Below are 22,155 nucleotides of genomic sequence, written 5' to 3' on the forward strand. Positions count from 1 at the left end.
TGGGGTATTTTACTTTATGCTCACTATTATCTTTTGAATAACCCGAAATTGTATTTTCTGTAACACGTTGAAAATTTTCCGAATACATCTAAACACAAAATTACATTCCAACACATTGTTTAATCAACATTGAAAAAACAACATATTGGTTCGATCAAATTTAATCACAAAATCCTCACAAAACAATGTTTCAAGGTTTTTAACATCATCTACAACATATTGCTTCAAGCAACAATCAATCCTAATCACATTATCCATCACTATACAATGTTTCAAGGTTTCTTAAACAACATCTATTTCATACAACTTGGTTCAATCAACAATCAATCCTAATCACAATAAAATGTTTCAAGGTTTATTAGATACATCTAATCATATAACATACTTAAGGAGACATCAAAAACAACCTAAAATATCAACAATTTCATCAAAATAAAAATAAAAATTAACTTTAAACTGTAAAATTAGAATCACTCATCTTTGATGATTTTGTGGATGGAATTCAAAATTTAAGAATGAAATTAGTTCACCTTGGAGTAATGATCAAACCCTTTTAAATTCAACCGACGAATCGTAAGGAATCACCATGAGAATCAAAAGGGGGATGAAAGTGTTTGGAAGGGTTTTGAGAGAGGAAAAAAATAGTGAAGAAGGAGAAATGGGAAATTCGTGCTTTTTCTGTATACTTATGCTCCTGAAACGGATACTCAGTTTCCGTTTTGGACAAGTCAACGAGTTGACTGTTTACACGGAAACTGAGTTTTCGTGCAATATAGAGAAGGGATAAAAGCATACCATCGCGAAATTTCCTTCTGATCCATATCCCTTTCATATATATTTAGTGGGTAGGGAAAGGATATCCTTTACCATAGTGCTTGGCCAAATAGAATGTTTGAATGCATATTCGAGAGTTTGACTTCTGAGAATTAAAAATCAAAAAGTTATATTGGGTATATAAAATTTTAGAACAATTTTGAAAAACAGAAAGAATTAACTCAACAAAATATTTTAATTTCTAACTTGACTTGTGTGTCTGGTATCCAAACGCGCTAAAAGTGTTTGCAAATGAATACGGACCATTATCGAAGCATATAGGGTCAAGGAGGGTGCCTCTCCGCCGCAACATAATACCGTAAAACACTCTCGAGGGTAAATATGTCTTTCTCACAAGTAGTCTCTTTTCAAAACCCAAATAGTCAAATACACTCTCTCTCTCGGCTTTATCGTCAGACTTGTAAAAACTTAAAACCCTGAGAAGAGAGGAGCCTCTTTGTGGATTGAAGCTTCAGTTCAGTTTTCAGAAGTGTCTCTTCCACTGCTTAACGAGGTAAATTTCAATTTAGTAGGGAACTGCGCATTCAGCCTTAGATTTCTTCCCCTAATTTTAAAATATTTCAGTATTTGGATTTTTTAGGGTTAAATTTTTTAGATTTTAATTTGGTTTTTGCTATTGTATTTTAAGGGGTTGCCTTTGATTTTATGTTTACAAATGTTAATAATTGTGTTCGCTGCTGAAAATGACTGATAATAGTCGTATCGTTTTAGGGGTTTCAAAGCTGAATCTTGGTTCAATCCCAAGTATTTTAATTTGTTGTGTCTGTCTAGATTCAGCAGTTGGAGCTAACAGGAAATACCCAGCTTATCTGCTTTGATCATGCCCTTTTAGTCTATTTGCTTAGTATTTCACCAGTTTACAAGAAACACTTGTTCAATACATCATTTACTATGAATTTGTTCTTGGTTGCTTTTTAGGAATGACGAGAACAACAGCACGATGGATGTAAGGCGATAGTGAAAGAGGGTTGATGGAAGAAAGTACAAACAAATGCACCAGGTATAACCGCTTGTATCATAATTCTACTTATGATTTTCCTAATGTTTACAAAGCATGTTTATGTGTTTGAGCAAGATTAATTAGCTATATTTAACTAGAAATGAGCCATATCTTGGTTGCTTCATAGGACGACAACACCACTCCAGTGATTGTCCGGGGATAGTGAAACAGAATTGGTGAGAGGAAATACAAACAGACTCTTATGTCATAATTCTATTGATTTCTCTAATGTTTACGAAGCATGTGTGTGTGTATATGTGAACATAATTAATTACCTGTAGTATGACTTTAAACGAACCAATCTTGGTTACTTTTTAGAAACAACATGGAGGAGGAGGGTGTGGGAGGAGAGGATAGGATCAGCAGGTTGCCTGAACCCATAATTCATCACATTCTCACTTTGCTTCCTACCAAACGTGTTGTTTCAACAACAATTTTATCTAAAGGATGGAATAATCTCTGGATATCTGTGCATGTTATCTCCTGATACCCGAGAAACACAATCTTCTACCAATAGCTTCATGGATTTCGTGGACAGGGTGTTGTCATTTCGTAACATGCTAGAGATTAAAAAATTCTGTCTCACCTGTGACGGTGAGTATTTTGATGACCAGCGGATAAAGGCTTGGATTACTACCGCCATTAAGTGTAAAGTTAAAGAGCTCATTGTCAATAGGAATGCCATTGAAAATGTGGATATTATTCCTGTCGACCTTTACACTTGTGAATCACTGACGTTGCTAGACCACGACAATCCGTGATGGTATACCACGACATTTTGTGGTGTCTGATATCAAAATCAAGATTGATGCACCGAATCTAATGTCCATCACAATCCGTGATGGTATACCACGACATTTTGTGGTGGAGAGCTTTCCATCACTATTGGATGCAGATATACACTACATGTATACTGAGGAAAGTGTCCCGGTTGATGTTATACCGAAGTTTGTAGAGAAGATCTCTAATGTAAAGCTCTTGAAGTTATCTGATTATGTCTTTGAGGTATGGTTGCTTATTTTGGAGGTCACCTTTATTGGCTGATTATATTTTTCTAGCAAGTTGGGGTAAGTTGTTTCTCCGTATCTTGATATTTGATTTACTTTATATGCTATGTTATTAGAAACTGGAGATGGCAGGTGTTCGATCTACAAGTTTTCCTACCTTCAATAATTTGAACACTTTGGAGGTGTCTTTTATCAAGACTCAGCTAGTTAAACCATTATTCACCTTTCTACAGTTCTCACCAAATTTGGAGTCACTCGTCTTCCGTGGGGTAAGAATACACTAACTTCTTGACATTTTTCGTATTTGTTTTTATGATGCTGTTAATTTGTGACGAGTAGATGAAATTTCTTTGATATGCATTATCATGTAGGTCTATCGTGATAAAGTTAATGAGGACGCTTTTACATTGGACGTAGTGCCTCATTGTTTGTTGATGAACCTCAAGTCAATCAAATTTCAATACTTTAAAGGGCAACTGAAGGAGTTGGATTTGGTTCAACTGTTTTTGCAGAATGCAAGGGTTCTTCAGATGGTGATTATTGAAATTTCATCTGATCATTTCTTAAACTCAAATAAGAAGAAACATACCGCAGAGGATGTTGAAGATTTCAATAAGAAGATTATGGAGCAGTTATTGAAGTATAAATGGGCTTCAACAGATTGTGTGGTTAAGTTATGTTCTTTTTAGATATCTGGATGCCTGCTTGCTCATCTGAAATCTATAGAATGCTTATTTCTTTGTATTCAGTAACTTTTCTCTAGATTTTACCTTATTTTTATGTTCATTTGGAAGATGATGTCAGACTTTTGTGCGCTTCCGTATTAGGAGACTTTTTTCACTTGGAGATATGAAAGTTTTCGAGGCAGCACTCTGAGTAGCATAGGTACCACCAGCAAGAATTGCGGGTCTCCTAGAAGATACAGTGATGGAATATACTTACTGCGATGGTTTTGAAGTATCTTCTTTCACTGTGAAATAGGCAGGTCCCCTAGATATTGCTTGATGGTGACAAGCCCATTCTCAACTTCAGAGAGCGAGAGCCAGTACTCTTCAATGATCCAGAGAGCACAAGAACATACACGTGGTGCACAAATCTTGTAAAACGTGTCCAAGAGCCTAGTTATAGTCGAAACCCTAACAATCTCGCGTACGAAAACAACCACATAGCTGAGGCCACACTGCTGAAATCCATCAACAAATGGACCACAGTGTTGCCACTTCAGGGAAGTTTATGGCACAAGAATGAATAGCTTGAACAAGCATTTAACGGTATTCTCCATTCGTCTCAAGCTCGGTGCTCTTAGTCTTCACAGCTCAAGAGAGTAATGTTAATTAGCCCTGAAGATTTGAATTCCTGGGTTTATAAGACAATCAAAATACGGAAATGTTTCAAATAACCAAGAATTCAAAATTTAATATTATTTGGGCATTCTGCCCAAACCCAAACCAATACCTAATAGGATCTGATGACAGCAAATGTAAGATGGAATAAATAAGTACGAGAGGAGAAATTTTTAATCAATAGCAATAGGTTCAGCAGTCTCATATCAAAACCACCGTTTCCCGATCGGACGACAGAAATAAGATGCAGATAGAATTTGCAGTGGTAAACAAACAATCACGATGTTGATATGGCCGAGTTGGTCTAAGGCGCCAGCTTAAGGCGCTGGTCCGAAAGGGCGTGGGTTCAAATCCCACTGTCAACAGGTACTTTTTTGTCCAGCTTCGCTGGATTGCCAAGGCATTTACCCCAAAACTCCGCCATGCACTATCGTCGAATTTAATCTTCTTACCTACATTTACACGGTCGGTTTGAGTTTAGCTCCTGTTTATATCCTACAACAGCAGCAACAACAGAAGTAAGGTACGACATTGGCATATATACTCGCAGATCAGATTTGTGTATGCCATATGCTAGGTTCACAGCAAAAACTGTTTTTGATGTCCCAATGAAAAAGATCACACAGGACAGGAGGCACCTCATTGCTAGAGTCCTCTTTCTTTTTAGCTGCACCAATGTTGGGTCTTTCGCATATGCTTCCTGATTCGCTATGCCGGACTAACAATGTTTGGTTTTTAGACTGAAATAAAAATGAAACAGTTGTTATTATGATCAAAGTCCTAAACCAGCAGCAAAACCATATCATAACATACATCTATCTTTTTGCTGGAACAGCAGCAACAACAGAACCTTCTTCAAAAAGGTCTAAAGGATAAGCTACATAACAAATATATTGATTGTCTTCTCCAGCAACGGGCTCGATGTCGTAGCATCTTCCTTTGTAACGATCAAGGCTGGTAAGTCCATCGGTCCACACAGTTGTCCATGTACCAGTAGAAGATTCGGCAGCTACCGCGGCCCCTGCTTCCTCAGGTGGAACTCCAGGTTGAGGAGTAACTCGGAATGCTGCCAAGATATCAGTATCCTTGGTTTCATAGTCAGGAGTATAATAAGTCAATTTGTAATCTTTAACACCAGCTTTGAATCCAACACCTGCTTTAGTCTCTGTTTGTGGTGACATAAGTCCCTCCCTACAACGCATGAATTAAGAATTCTCACAACGACAAGGTCTACTCGACATGAATTAGCCGTTAATGAAACCTTTAACAGGAATCTTTCACAAAACTCTCAACAAATATTATCAACTAATCAGAATGGTTGGTTGTTAGACCACGGTATTTGATTAGCCAAATACATCAACATCATTATTGTATACTCTTTCATATGTATGGCGCAACCCAATCCCTGTTTTTCAAGTTTCGAATCCCGTACTTTTTTTAATCTAAATTTATCAAAAAAAGGAAATTCACTCTTGACAGTGCTATATGTTGTATATGTAAATCCTATATGTAAAACTATCCGGAATTCGTCCCTAAAAAGGTAGAGAAGAGGCGGAAAAATATATGCTGAAATAAGAAATAATGGCCAATGTGAAAAAAAAATGAATCATAAATAGAGTTCAGGTTCGAATTCCATAGAAAATATGGGTGGGATTGTCTATAATGCTAGAGAACTGAAACGCTCCCTCATGGTTTTTATCCATCTACCTCATTTTTTAGGTTGTGAAACTTGAAAATTCACTCATTGAACGAGTAAACAATCGAATTGGAGTCGCTTGAATGGTACCAACGAAATCAAGTACTAACTCCTATTTATTATTGTATTGAATTAACCGATCAACCTGCTTGCTATCGGACATTTTTTCTTCGGTTTACAAAATGCAAAGAATTTCTACATATTTCACTTTATCATTATTATGAAAACAAATCCTACCCCTTCGGGTCTCGGGGTTTCCGCACTTGAAGAAAAAAACCTGGGGCGTGTCGCTCAAATCATTGGTCCGATGCTAGATGTATCCTTTCCCCCGGGTAAGATGCCTAATATTTACAACGCTTTGGTAGTTAAGGGCCGAAATACTGACGGCGAGCTAATTAATGTCACTTGTGAGGTACAGCAATTATTAGGAAATAATCGAGTGAGAGCTGTAGCTATGAGTGCTACAGATGGTCTGAAGAGAGGAATGGAGGTTATTGACACGGGAGCTGCTCTAAGTGTTCCGGTTGGTGGGGCTACTCTCGGACGAATTTTCAACGTTCTTGGAGAGCCTGTTGATAATTTAGGTCCTGTAGATACTCGCACAACATCTCCTATTCATAGATCCGCGCTTGCCTTTATACAATTAGATACAAAATTATCTATTTTTGAAACAGGGATCAAAGTAGTTGATCTTTTAGCTCCTTATCGACGTGGGGGGAAAATAGGACTATTCGGGGGAGCTGGAGTGGGTAAAACAGTCCTTATCATGGAATTGATCAACAACATCGCCAAAGCTCATGGAGGCGTATCTGTATTTGGCGGAGTGGGTGAGCGTACTCGTGAGGGGAATGATCTTTACATGGAAATGAAAGAGTCTGGAGTAATTAATGAACAAAATCTTGCAGAATCAAAAGTAGCTCTAGTCTATGGTCAGATGAATGAACCGCCGGGAGCTCGTACGAGAGTTGGTTTGACTGCCCTAACCATGGCAGAATATTTCCGAGATGTTAATGAACAAGATGTCCTTCTATTTATCGACAATATTTTCCGATTTGTCCAAGCAGGATCCGAAGTATCTGCTTTATTAGGCAGAATGCCTTCTGCTGTGGGTTATCAACCTACCCTTAGTACAGAAATGGGTACTTTGCAAGAAAGAATTACTTCTACCAAAGAGGGGTCTATTACATTTACACGGTCGGTTTGAGTTTAGCTCCTGTTTATATCCTACAACAGCAGCAACAACAGAAGTAAGGTACGACATTGGCATATATACTCGCAGATCAGATTTGTGTATGCCATATGCTAGGTTCACAGCAAAAACTGTTTTTGATGTCCCAATGAAAAAGATCACACAGGACAGGAGGCACCTCATTGCTAGAGTCCTCTTTCTTTTTAGCTGCACCAATGTTGGGTCTTTCGCATATGCTTCCTGATTCGCTATGCCGGACTAACAATGTTTGGTTTTTAGACTGAAATAAAAATGAAACAGTTGTTATTATGATCAAAGTCCTAAACCAGCAGCAAAACCATATCATAACATACATCTATCTTTTTGCTGGATTTACTCATATCGATTGGCTTAAAGACTGAATCAACAGACAAGAGTCGAGAGATAAGATGTGGGTAAGGCAAATAACCCTAAAACTTGATGGGAATTGTCTAACAAGTTTTGCGCTAAGCAGCAGGTGACAAAGTTTTGCAGTTTCTGTCGTTTGATGCCAATCCGTTTGTTTTATTTCTAGGACATAGCAATTGCGGCCTTGGAACCCCATCCAGGGTCTCCATAACTACAGCTACTTTAGCGAAGGGCCTACTTGAGTCAGTAGTAGGTGCGAACGGAGCTGGCACCTACCCAGTAACAATCGCTGGATAATGAACCCTTCGGAGTGAATGAATAAGCGCTACTAACTAACTGATAAGCTTCCATACCGGAGTTAATCCAAATTGACACTTGGAATCATTCAGATGTTTGTTTGGATAAGATATTTCTTTGGAAACACATCCTTTTGCAGAGAAATTGTTGATGAATTATAAAAATTATGGCAAAAAATTATAAATACAGTAGAACCACTGCTCTTGCAGGTTTTATACATGATTATTCTAATTAAAATGTTACTGCTGAACCTACTGACAAAGCACACTGTAACCAAATCATAATCCCAATGTTTTATCAGTCTTTCATTAAACTCTGCCTTTGTCGTGTCTGCGAAATAGTTCGCTGAGTGGAATCGTATGACATGGTTCTTGAACACTTGAAAGCGTCTATTCTTCTCTTCCACGTCTTTTCTGTAACTCATGTGGTAATCCATCCACCTTTCGTATAAACCCATCATATTCTCTTCTGATTTCAGATCCTCGTCTTTTATTATAAATCCCTCTAAAAGCAATATATACAACGTACTAATAATGTCAGTTAGATCCTTCCTCCCACTAGTCCTGACTATTTAAGCATAAAAATCATTTATTACTACCTGGCGTTTCTGATGATGTGACACAGCCCCTCACGATCGTCTTGGTTTGATTGATGATGGATCTATGGATGATACTTGATGATGCCGAAACAAAACCCTTCATCTTGCACATTGCAAACATTATTAGGGCTTCGTTCCTATTTAGGCCAACAGCTTTTAAGTTTTTCAAAAAAAAAACAAAATATAAGTGCGAACTAGTATATATTTAGGGTTGCGAACTATACGTTTTCGTGAGAGGCACGATTTTACCCTATAATAAAAGAAAACCTAGCCTCTCAGTTCCAACCTTCAGCGTTCCCCTTTCTTTATTCTTCTTCTTCTTCTTCACAAAAGGAAAAGTTTGCGAGAATGGCTAATCCTGGTCCTGGAAATTCTGCTGTCGATGAAAAGGTGAGCGACCTTGTACTGAATATATTCAGCCCTGGAATCCATAAGATATTCGATGATGTAGATTCGAGAATGGATGAACTATTTCGAACCTTCTTAATTGGTACCGCCGCGGTAACTGTTGTCACCGTCGTAGGTCAGAGCATCGTGCTTTCTATTATAATTTATAAACCAGAGGTGTTGAAACCTAAATTTTGCAAGGAAGGCTTCAAAAAGGTTTTACGAGCATTTAATTTTTTTTAAACTTTTTGATGTATGATCGAGTACGCTTGTGTTTGCTCTTGATATTAAGCTGTTCTAATTAGGGTTTTATGACTTGGTTCAGAACATGGATTATTGATTATAGTATTATTGATTATTTTTTACGAGAGTGACTTCATTGAGTGCACAGAGGATAACGACGGTGGCCGGTCAGTTAGTCCCAAAAAAGAAAACGACTGGTCGGACAGCGGATGCTGGCCGGGTCAGAACATCGGCTTGATGGATTTAGCTTGGATGGCTGTTTCGGATCGGACAACATCGGTCGGGCGGGATGTACATGGTGGGGATGCATTGGGAAGCGGATTAGTGCGGAGATCTGAAGCGAGATGGAAAGCAGAAATGCCGGTATAGTTGGTTAAACGAAGAGTGTTCCCCTTGGCAACAAGGGCGCTGAGGCGGTCTGGCCACGCCGGCGGGACATCCAATGTCTACAGCACTCACGGTCTAAACGGTGCGGATTAGCTCTCCCCCAAAACCACCCAACCCGATGCGCACTAAAGAGAACAAAGGGTAATCTTCACTTCATTGAGTGCACAAACAGCGCTTGACATAGCGTTTCCACACCGTCAGATCGCCAGGTATAAACCCCAGGCTCCAAATTTAGTTTTGTTAGAGGGAGAGCAAAAGTGGATTTGAGGCTGCGAATCGGTAACTGACTCGGCGAAATTTTCTTCCAAAACCTAGAATTCTAAGCTCTTTCTTCATTAATTCAGGTGATTTTTCTTTGATTTTTCCTTCACTTTCAATGATTACTGGTGATTAGGTGGTGTGGATCGATGAATAATTGTCCTAAATCCACTTTATTCAATGGTAAAATAAATTTAGATAGTCCAACGTTAGTAATAATGGAGTTTCAAACAAAGTTCCATCGATTGATTTACCTGATGATCTATTTGAAGAGGTTTCAAATCCATGGAATTTTCCATTAATTGGTAGATTGAATTTACAAAAAATTAAGTTTGTGGATGCTGCTATTATTTTGAGAAATCAATGGAAATTGATAGGAAATTGTAAACTTATTCCTTTAGGAAAAGGTTATTTCATTATCAAATTGGATAATGAAGTTGATCGTAAAATGATCAAATTTGGGTTATGGGAAGTAACTGATCAAGTTCTCAAAGTCTAATTTTCGTCCTGAATATCAAAGAACTTCAAAAGCTTTGATTTGGGTTCGATTTCCAGGTTTGGGGTTAGAGTTCTGGAAGGAGAATATATTGTTTAAGATATGTCAAGAGATTAGTAATCCAGTTAAAATTGATACATCAACAGCAAAATGTGAAGTGGGCTACTATGCCAATGTACTGGTAGAAGTAGATTTTGATCATTCCATTCCTAATAAAATCTGGATAAACATCAAGTATGGAGGTTTCTTTCAAGACATCTTAATTCCAGATTGTCGAAAATTTTGTCATTCTTGCAGAATTATTAGTCATTTGATCTCTGAATGTTGAGTGGAGAAAAACAAGAGTCAATCAATGGGTAAACCTACTCAGCAAACAATGTAAAACAAACTTTTTCTCTTTCTATTCATAGTCCTTTTGATATATGTGATAGATCTGAAGTGGAGAAGCAGGTCAATAATAATGAGGGGTACAAACATCTATTTCAAGTTTTATTAACCCTATGGAAGTAGATTCAATTGTGAGCAACATTACTCCTCCAATTCAACAAAGAGTTAAAACTCCTGAGCCATTATCTACAGTAGGTGGAAGATTTAATACGTTGTCTCCAAATGAAAAACATGATGAAGACGAAGATAGTATTGAGGAAGAGATTATGGATGAATTAGAGCCACAAAAACTTATTCAAATAGTAGATTCTACTGATTTAGAAAACAATGTTGTTAAATTTGTTGACTCTGGTTCAGGAAAGGTAACTTCAGATAGGGGTGTCAATGGGTCCGGGTCCTCCCGGGTATCACTAGACCCGGATCCTACTTATAAAGGTCGGGTCCGGTTCTTAACGGTTCCGGGTCCGGTTCCTAAATTTGTGGACCCAGAACCGGACCCGGTTAAATACCCGGGTACCCGTCGGTTCCGGGTATCCATTGGGTATTAAGAAAACTATTAAAAAAAACTCAAAAACTTAATATATTTCTTTTTTTTTTGGCTTGAATTTAAATATTTTTTTATAAAAAAACATTATTATTTCTCATTAATGTACTAAATAAAGATTAAATGTAAGAGAAAAATTAAAAATGAGCAAAAAATCAAAGCAAAAACTAGCAAAATACTTGTAATTTTTCTAAAAACATGAATAAAAGAATGAATAACTGGGTACCCGATACCCGTTTGGACCCGTTTAGATTTGGGTCCAATCAGATAATTACCCGCCGGGTCCTAAGTTGTTAATGGGTCCAACTTTAGGACGCGGAACCAGACCCAAATATACCAGGTCCGGTTCCGGGTAATGGGTACCCATTGCCAGCCCTAACTTCAGAGCCAGTTGCTTTAATTTCTTGGTCTTCAATAGGGCTCCGGATCGTCTGTGACCTCTTTGAGTGTCTCTTCCTGTCCCACCACTAAAACATTGCCATGTGTCTTAGAGAATTTATCCTAAATATAATTATATATTACAGTTGGAAATTCGAGACAATTAAGGAAAAAAAAATAAACAATTAATATTTTCCATATTGCTAATGTCTTTTTCTACGAACCAAATGACAAAGCATAGGAATCGTTCCATTCCTATTCTTTTTTCAAATCTTTGTGACACGGATGTTTAAATGAATTAATGAAGCCTAAATAGTTAAATTTTGCTATATATATATATATTGCAAGGACGAAGAAAACAAATTCACTTTTGCACTTAGTAGCTGTTGGTCTCTTGTTCTTTCATACTTATTAGTCGTCATTCTTAGAATTGCTTGTAGAACTTAAAAGATCTTCCATACCCATTTCAGCTGAAAGGACAAGTTTTTTTTTTTTTTTTTGGTTGTGTAGTACATCATTAAATACAATGGTTGCACTGGTCAATCCTTTAGAACATGTTCATAGGAACCAGCCTAATACAGCTTATTAATCCTGCCATTATAAATATTAATGGAATCATCTCCAGTTTTGTGATTCACCAAATTTTTTAACAGTTAAACAATTCTATTAACCAATGGTTGCACTGGTTAATTCTTCCGTCTTAACGTGTTTTTTTTGTGTGATACATGAGTATCGAAGTGTAGAACGAAATGTTTTATCTTGTTTGTAAATAGGTTCGGGTGGAGATACCAACCGAAATGGTAAGTCTTAAATGGTTTTAAATTGTTTTCCTTTATTTTCTCAATCTCCAACTGTACACAGATTTTTTTATTTAAGTTAGATTATCATTGATACTTGGCTATGTTTTAGTGGTGGGATAGGAAGGGACACCCAAAGAGGTCACAGAGGATCCGGAGCCCTTCAATAGCTTCTAATTCAACTGGAAAAAGTAATTCAACTGCAACTGCTACTCCTGAAAAGCATATTCCTAGTATAACAGTAACTTCCAAGTTAGCTGGAAAAAGTAAGACAAAGGAAACTACTACACCTGAAAAGTACATTCCTGGTATAAAAAATATAGCTGCTCTACTTGACAAGCATATCACTGGAAATACTCAAAAGGCAACAAAGTACAATTTTAGCAAAAATGTTGGTAAAGGAGGTCCAAAAAACCTCCAACCTCCAATATGAAGATTCTTTTTTGGAACATAAGGGGCCTTAGAAGAATTAGGGCCCAACAGAAGCTGAAAACTTTAGTTAATCAATTTTGTCCTACTTAGGTTTGGATTGCAAAACCACATATACAGTGTACTCCTTTTTGCAATAAATTGAACTTGCCTGGAATGCAATACATGGCAATTCATAATACTTCTTCTAATCACAAAGGTAACATTTGGTTATTCTGGAGCAATTCCATTTCTACTCCTTCAGTGGTATACATTACAAGTCAGATGATAACAATAGCAGTAGGAGATGTTCTGGTCTCAGGTGTTCATGCTAGTGTTAACATGGTTAGGGCTGCACATGGGCGGGTATGGGCGGGTATAAGCTAAAACCAACCTCGCACCCACAGACTGCGGGTTTTTTTTTTCATAACCAACCCCGCACCCATAAACAGCGGGCGGGTTTTGTTACCCGCCCGCTACGGGTTGGGCGGGTATGGGTTTAAACGGGTTTAAACCCGCTTTATATTCAAGTATTTAGAGTAACTTCTATTCTCCTTGATTAAGTGAGAAAAAAAAACCAAAACCCCAAAATATTCATATCTAGGAAGTTCACAGATGAAGATTAAGTGTTGAATCTGTTGATTTTTCGATTGTTGTCGATTTCTGGTGAAGATTTCTGGTAATTGTCGTTCGTAGGTGAAGAAGAAGAACTGAGGAGGAAGAAGAGAAGAGGCCGAACAGAGAGAAGAGTGTAGAAAGTGAATGAGGGTTATCAGTTATCCTATGTACTAGTATTAGGGTTTCATAATGGACGAATAGGATTAGTTTTATCTAATGATATATAATCTGCGGGTTTTTTGGACGGGTATGGGCGGGTATTAGCTTAAACCAACCTCGCACCCACAGACAGCGGGTTTTTTTTTTCATAACCAACCCCGCACCCACAACGGGCGGGTATGGATTAAAAACCCACGGATTTAGCGGGTACGGGTGGGTTTGGGTATCGTGGGCGGGTCTTGTGCAACCCTAAACATGGTGCAAAGAAGATTTCTTTGGTCTGATCATGCAAATGATAAGTGATCTTAAAAAACCTTGGATTGTGTTGGGGGACTTCAATGCAGTGCTTTCAATTTAAGAAAAAGTGGGTGGTAGAACTCCTTCTAAAAGATCAATGCTAGATTTTAATGAATGTGTGGATCAATGTCAGTTAATTCAAGCTCCCAAAAATGGTCTGGACTATTCTTGGTCAAACGACCAACAAGGAGATAAAAGAATATTATTCCATCTAGATAGAGATTTTCTTTAATATGGAATGGTTGCAAAATTATCAGGATTGGGGATATAAAGTTGGTCTCAGAGTGGTATCAGATCACTCTCCTTTACTTGGAGGTTGTGTCAATATACCTAAACCAAAGAATGCTCCTATAAGATTTTAAAAAATGTGGCTTGAACATCCAGGGTTTTTGAAGTTGGTAGAAGACAGTTGGACAACACATTTGTCAGGTGATTCTGCTTTTGTGTTTATGCAAAAACTTAAAAGACTTAAGCAAATTTTAAAAGAATGGAAATGGAGTGTGTTTGGAAATGTACAAACAAAAATCAAATAAGCTGAGGAGAATGTCAGAGCCAAAACGATTATATCAAATAGGGATCCTCATAATACTGATGCCTTAAGTGATTTAGTACAGGCTCAAAATGAGTATAATTCAAGGGAAACTCAATATAGTACTACGATGAGGCAGAAATCAAGAATCAAATGGGTGAAGGAAGGATCAAAAAATACTCAGTTATTTCATATTAATATCAAAGTGAGACACTCCAAAAATCTAATTACTGAACTGGAAGATGAAAATGAAAATCTTGTATCTGATCAAGAACAAATTGCAGATCTTTTGGTTAAGTTCTTTGAAAGAAAATTTCAGTATCAAGAAGCTACAATTGATGAGTCATTACTTGCTATAATTCCAAAAATTATCACTGATGTTGATCAGTAGATGCTTGAAGCTTTACCAACTACAGAAGAAATCCATCAAGTAATCTTTGATATTGATGCAGAAAGTGCTCCAGGTCCTGAAGGATTCTCAGGTATGTTTTACATAAAATGTTGGAACATTATTCAACAAGACTTTGTTGAAGCAGTTAAATTCTGTTGGAGAAGAAAATTTATTCCTAAAGGTCTTAATTTCAATTTTTTTGGTTCTTCTACCAAAGGTTCAAAGAGATAAAAGCCTAATCAATTTAGACCTATAGGGTTAACTAATGTGAGCTTTAAAGTATTTACTAAAATCATTACAGCTAGGATGGGAATTTTGATCTCAAAACTTATATCTCCTCAGCAGGTAGCCTATATTAAAGGCAGAAGTATTCATGAACAAATATATATGGCTTCAAAACTTGTGAATGAAATGAAAACAAAAAGAAGAGGAGGCAATGTTGGCTTAAAATTAGACATATCTCAAGCCTATGATTCAGTTAACTGGTCCTTCTTGTTTAAAATACTTCAGCAATTTGGTTTTTTATCTACTTGGTGTTAGTGTTGCAAATCTTATTTGAATCTGCAAGAATTTCTGTAATGGTAAATGGTGGACCAAGAGGTTTCTTTTCTATGGGCAGAGGTTTGAAGCAGGGAGATCCATTGTCTCCAATTTTTTTCATTCTAATGGAGGAGGTGCTAAGTAGAGGAATAACCCAGTTGGTTCAATCAGGAAAAATGCAACCAATGGTAAATAAAAAAGGTATTCATCCCACTCACTTAATGTTTGCTGATGATGTATTCATTTTCACTAATGGTTCCACAAGAAGTTTAGATAGGCTGCTTAAGCTTATCAAGAAATATCAAGACTGCTCTGACAAATCATTAACAGAACCAAAAGTAAGTGCTTTTTTGAAGGTTGTTCACCTATCCATTTACTCGTCTTTTCATTGTTTCTATGAGCAGATTTCATTTATAAACCTGTCTTTCCTGCCCTGTTGTTGGCTCTTGGTGTTGTTGTAAAGCGTTTGCATATTTCTCCTGAGACGTTTGTCCTATTTCCCCAATTAACCTGTATGGCGTATCCTGTTGGTCAATCTTTTCGGCATCAACATATTTATTCTCATGCTTATCACTTTATACACTCAGTGGTTGTTTTTGCTACACGGTATCCTCGATTTTTCGGCATGAACACACGTATCATATGGTTCCAGCTTATAAATTACTACTACTGGAGATGGTTATTCATTCTTCATCTTCTCCTTTATTCTCATCTTTTACATTCTCTTCTGGTTTCCTTCTCAATGGCTTCTGATATTCCTGAGGATTTTAATGAAATATTGAGCAGAATGACTGATACTTCCCTGGCAAGTTCTGAAGATATTCGTAATACAGTCTTTCTTTCACATGTCGATTTATCTCGTGGAACTGAAAGGTGGAAATGGTCTGTAATTGGCAAAGTTTTTCGGGAGCAACCAATGTCAATTATGCTTGCTGTTAAGCATGCTCGTTATATTTGGTCTCAATATAAGGACTTCCAATTTCGTACTCCAGCTCCAAATATCTTTCAAGTGCGATTCCAGTCTAAAGATGAGTTACTAGAAATCCTCAAGAATGTTCCTTGGTCTCTTGGTGGTTATCTGTTTCGTATACATCGATGGACTCCGTCGGTGGATTATAGAAATTTAAACTTCGGTATACAATGTTTCTGGCTTGACTTCAAAATATTTGGTACCAGAATTTTTCGATGGGGATGTTATTTATGTTATGGGTGGTCTGATCGGTCAGGTTCAAGCTATTGTCCCAGAGGATGCTAACCCAATTGATTCAAATGTGGTGAGTGTCCGTGTTAATATCGACCTTAAACATCCTCTAATTCAAGAATTGTGCAAACTTGAACTAGGTTATCTAATAGTGGGACAGAGGGAGTATAACAGTATTCTTGAAGAGAAATGAAGAACAAGAGTAACACCAAACTGTCAAACTACAAGAAAGATAGAGACTAAGAGAGGTGAAAGTCAGCGATGGAGCAGCAAAAATGTATACGCCTTCACTATTTATCATAGACTATCTCAATCATACATCATATTACTATATTATTTTTGTCTCAATCAGTTTGATTCCTAGACATGTTCTTTTGTTAAAATATTAGCTAATAATGCGACACATATAGTTGTAAAATTCTCTATTGATTTAATAAGAAAAACAGATTGGAACAATTCCTTTCCATTAGGAATTGAGGATTGTATTCAAGCAGAATCTACTTCCACTTAATCATCAATAAAATCCATTTTCGTATTAGAAAAATAATTATTCCACCACCAGGAATCTCAAGAAATCAAAAGCTGATAAGCCAAGTAATAGAATGGTCTGTTGCGAATAGGGGTGAGCATGGGCCGGTATGGACCGGTTTTCACCTCATCCGTATCTAGTCCAATACATTATGGATTTCAAATTTAGCATCCCCATCCAATCCAACATTCCACGGATTCGCATCCAATGGATGCACGGATAGACGGATTGGATACGGACAATCCAATGGACATGTTTTAGTTAAAATTTATAATAACGATATAAATCCAATATAAATAACTTGTTACAGATCCTACGTATCCTATATATGTATAAAAATATATAAGTGTCATGGACAATACCCCAAGCAAACATATTAAAAATTCCTAATTTATGTATAGTATTTTCTAAAACTATATAAATGCCCTGAGTTTAACGGATATGGATTCCCAATGGATTTTCAAGGTTGTATCCGGACTCAATCCGTCATTCGTTGGATTTCAAAAATTCCATCAGCGTCCAACCTATTTGCGAACGGTCCGGACATCCATCCGCAAAAATACGGTTGGTCCCGGTTAAATCCACGGATTACAATCGGCCAAATGCTCACCCTCTGACACTTGCGAATCTGGGATTAATCGTGGTACAAAAGACCAGATTACGATTAGACAATAGGCGCAGGCCCAAAAATAATGATATTCTCATTCTCAGGCCCACAATTAATTTTTAGTTCCGTGATACCCATAATTATATGAAATTATTAAAATTGTCTGCATGACGGATTATGCATCCGCATGACGGGTTATGCATCAGGGGTATAATTGGCAACACAACTTGGATATAACATATCTAAAAATCTGCGCCTTGGAATTTTACAAATTTTATATCGTTGGAAATTTTTTTAAGAGGGCTACGCAACGCGTACAAACAAGGATATCAAATTTTTGTTTTTCACGAAGAAATCGGAGGTGATCATCATTTTAGGCAAAATTTTCGAAAAATTGATACATAACCATCATGTATCCACCAAAAAAGATGCATAACATATTCTGCAGACGCATAACGAACTATGCAACCATTTTCTCGGCTGCATAACAAAGTTATGTATCTATAACAAGTTATGTAGCCATTGTTTTGGTTGATTTTAGTGCGTACATAAGAAATTCATGCATAATGCATTATGCATCCATATTTACGGATACATATCATGTTATGCATCTATTTTCTCGATGCTTAAAAGATTGTGCAACCATTTTCTCGATGCATAATGCATTATGCAACCATATTTTCAGATACATAATAGGTTATGCATCCATTTTCACGACTGCATAACATGTTATCTAGATACTATCGTAGGCACATGACAAGTTATGCAACCTTATTTTTTGTTGGTTTCAATACTAACAAAAAAATAGTTGTATAACGTGTTATGCAAACTTTTTCTGGACTGCATAACAAATTATGCAAAAATAAAAAACTGCATAACGTGTTATGCAACCATTTTCGGGACTGCATAACAAGTTATGCAATAAATTTTGTAGATGCATAACAGGTTATGCAACTATTTTCATAGATGCATAAAAGATTATTCAACCATTATGAGAAATACCAACATTAATACATATGTAGCTTCCCAAACAACAACACCAATTTCTTCAAATCAGTTTATCCAACCATTATCTTCCATCGCCTTGAACCATCTCAGCAATCTGACAGCAAAATTCCAAACTTAGACTCACCACTGCATTCTACAAACATACCACCAGTTTGCGTCTCATACACAATTTAGTCTATTGATCTGCCAACTACCTTTCTGTATCTACCCGTATTAATAAAAACCATCTTTTCCAACGCCATGATGATTAAAATAGACCAACCAAGTGTAATGCTTTAACCTTGAGTGCATCTTACATTTGGAGTCGTTCGACTTTCAAGACAAATGGTCTACTCAGAGTGTAGCGCCCTCTAAGCTAGCAGATGACTAATCCAAGAGATTAACTAAATAAAGAGGCACTACGAATCTAATTCAAATATTTAAACATTCAATTAAGAAATATTCTACAAAACTTATCCCAAAACTAATCCCGGTCAGAATATATATACATGAACTTATCTCAAATGATACATACACAATAGTCAATTGGTTTACAGATACAATAGACAACATAATAAACATAGTAGAACTTAACTAATTAACGGAGTCAACACTTGTGGCTTTCGCTGCGCAACTCTGATATGTCTCTGAAAACTGAAAGTGGGAATAATTAATATTTAAATTCTAAGTAATCATAAACAAGATTAAAAATAACAATAATGTTTTTCCCAGACATTAAATAGTGACCAAGTCACTGAGATACACAAACATGAATATGGACAAGCTCTTTCTTCAAACAATGTATACTATGGTTGTGCAATTCCGAACTCGCAAATCCACACCTAATCGTAAATATGGATGTCGACAATCCCGAACTCGCAAACTGTAGACAGATATAAGCATAAAAGCTGAATTCATGTAGACATAAATGTGAAAGAGCATATCCTCACAGAAGTAAACAAACATGTATATGTACAAACTCCTTCTTCAAACAATGTATACTATGGTTGTGCAATTCCGAACTCGCAAATCCACACCTAATTGTAAATATGGATGTCGACAATTCCGAACTCGCAAACTGCCGACCAATATATCATAAAATCTCTAGGTATAAATGTGAAGGAGCGTATCATATATACCACACGTGGAAATTCTTATTTCCCATAACAATTCATATTGACCACAACACATTACAGGTCATTTCCAAACCATGGAAAGATTAAAATAATCAACAGAATTATCGTAAAACAAGTTAAACAATGCATTGAACGCACAAAAAGAAATACATGAGTTTGTTAAACATAAACTTTTGTAAAGGAAAACAATAATGGTTACCAAGAGTCAAATGTGTTCCCGCCTCTTTTGATGACAAGCCACGCCTACCTCGATATCCACGATAAACTGGTTCATCCTTTGAATCGATCGTTGTTAATATAGACTAACTGTTAATCACACAAGAAGTCTAAGAAACTATCCAAAAGGCTCACACAAGAATCATACAAGTCTTTCTAATGATTCTAGGCCCATTTAAGGTTCAACATCTTTTATTTATTTATCTTTAGCATAGCTAAGGTTTACTAATTGAATTAGGTTGGTTCTATAGTCCATTAGCCATGTCTTATGAGTATCTACAACTTTGTAGAAAGAATCGAAGGTTAAATCAAATCATAAGGGTTCAACATGTCTAATTAAGAAAGACTATTCCTAAGCCCAAGTCACTAAAACCCATTAACTAGGGTCCAGTCCAACTGTCAACTAACGGTCAACGTCCTTTCAAGGTCTAGTCCTGGTCAAATGGTCACACGAGTCAACTCAGTGAGTTGAAACTGATTTAGACTGAGTTAACTCAGTCATATGATCTAAGTCAGACAAGAACATAATCAGTCAGATAGTCTGACTAGGATGACTAACATGCCTAATACTTGAGAACAAAAGTTATACAATTACTAAACATTGTATTCATTTAAATAGAATTCAAGGATTCAATATAAAACTGGAAGTTAAGCTTTACCTGCAAATGCAGCTTTAAGCAAGTCTACACTGAATTCACTCAACTATAGACTACAACAGTTGAGCTTCAATCAATACTATTCATTCTATCAAACAATACTGTCCTAACTAAACCCTACAGCACAACTACATTGTCAGAACTAAAACCTCCCACAACATTGACTCCAATATATTACCCTGCAGTTCACATTAACCCCATAAATCTGCAATCAAACTCCTTTAACCACTCCATGACCCTATAATTACCAAACCAACATCACCTGCAATTCCATCACGACTATGACCCTTCCCTGCATATTACAGCACCACCACAAATAAACCAATTCACCAATCCAATACACACCTCTATTGCCAAATCCATATCAACTGAACCAATTCACAACATCAGTTCAACATTCCTTGCATACTTCTTTCAACACAGAGCGACTCCAACACAGTTCCACCTACAATTCAAGTTATCAATTTCATCTTATGTTCATCCCCTCAACTCAGACAAACATATCTTCATCTCAATTAAGTCTGCACTTCAGCTCAACAACCATTATTTCTACCACCATTTCCTGTTAGAACAACTAACACCCAACAACAACATACAAACAACACCGCCATTCCTGAGAACTGAAACTTCAAACATACCTTAGCCACCACCATGTTCTACACCAACTTCAATATAAATTGAAAACTCAACACAACTCATCAACTAAAGTAATTCAATTCAAAATACTAGAATTGAGATAATACAGAGGCTTACCCAAATATTAACTTCTTGTCCTGAACTGCAATCAATCACCATCATCACAATTCAAACCAATCCTGCATAACCATTTCAACACCAATACATTCATCACCTCCATCTCTTTACTCCCTCCACCAACAGAACAAAACCCGATAACACTTGTCATAACAGCAGCATCAAATCCATGCCACAACCTAACATTCACCTATACCGAATTCATTCTCAAAACCCTAATTTCACAATTAAGGGAAGAACAGGACAAACCCTAATTCAAAATTTCTTAATCAATCTTCTTCTCTATAACCAAATCTCCAAATTAAAACCATTACAATCTTCCTTACATCACGTTCTTCAACACCCATCCTCTAATTTCTTCTTAATCACCTCCAATCATACTTTCAGTGAATCGCAGAAACCCTAATTCTTTGATTCAACCCTCAAAACAACTCCACAGCTTCAATTAAATGTCAACCCTCTCAATATTTCATCTTTATCGACCCAACATCCTCCTCAATCACACCCACTCCTAAATCAGAAACCCTAACTTCGATTTCTCATTCCTCCTTCGAATCTGAATCACCATAGACACCATCACCATCACTACCGACTACAGTATGATCTTCTCCACCTTCTTTTGAACTCAGAACTTCCATTTGATCTCTCTCAAAACTCGCAGAAGGAGAGCAGGAGAAGCGGAAAAAAGAAGAAGAAAAAATGAAGAAGAAGAAAGAAAGAGAGAGAATGAGAGTTATCCTATCGATCGACAAGGGATAAGGCCGACCAAAACTTATAAAGGAACCCATAAAATTGTTAAGGGCAGCCAGGCCGGTCCAAACAAAAAGAGACTACTTCTACTTTCATATTTATCCAATGATATCTCCTTCGCCGGGTATTCGATCGACACGTTCGAGTAGT

General features: G+C 36.9%; 1 protein-coding gene and 1 non-coding gene across 8 annotated transcripts; both read left to right on the forward strand.

Annotated features, from left to right (window-relative positions):
• The first annotated feature begins 1,195 nt into the window (after positions 1-1,195).
• LOC113279000 (FBD-associated F-box protein At5g22730-like) lies at positions 1,196-3,644 on the forward strand. 7 transcript variants are annotated; one of them, XM_026527732.1, is made up of 6 exons: positions 1,196-1,327; positions 1,753-1,834; positions 1,962-2,010; positions 2,153-2,839; positions 2,958-3,110; positions 3,213-3,644. In XM_026527732.1, exons 4-6 carry the CDS (start codon positions 2,657-2,659, stop codon positions 3,528-3,530), a joined length of 654 nt encoding a protein of 217 aa, XP_026383517.1. In that variant the 5' UTR covers positions 1,196-1,327; positions 1,753-1,834; positions 1,962-2,010; positions 2,153-2,656; the 3' UTR covers positions 3,531-3,644. The 7 variants fall into 7 exon arrangements, with proteins under 7 accessions (XP_026383517.1, XP_026383506.1, XP_026383514.1 ...); XM_026527721.1 differs by having other exon boundaries at positions 1,753-2,010; XM_026527729.1 differs by having other exon boundaries at positions 1,962-2,839.
• Positions 3,645-4,468: 824 nt separating this feature from the next.
• TRNAL-AAG lies at positions 4,469-4,549 on the forward strand. The gene has a single exon. It is a non-coding gene; the product is annotated as a tRNA-Leu (tRNA).
• The last annotated feature ends 17,606 nt before the right edge of the window (positions 4,550-22,155 follow it).

The sequence above is a fragment of the Papaver somniferum genome, chromosome 1 (assembly GCF_003573695.1).
Source record: "Papaver somniferum cultivar HN1 chromosome 1, ASM357369v1, whole genome shotgun sequence".
Lineage (NCBI taxonomy): Eukaryota > Viridiplantae > Streptophyta > Magnoliopsida > Ranunculales > Papaveraceae > Papaver > Papaver somniferum.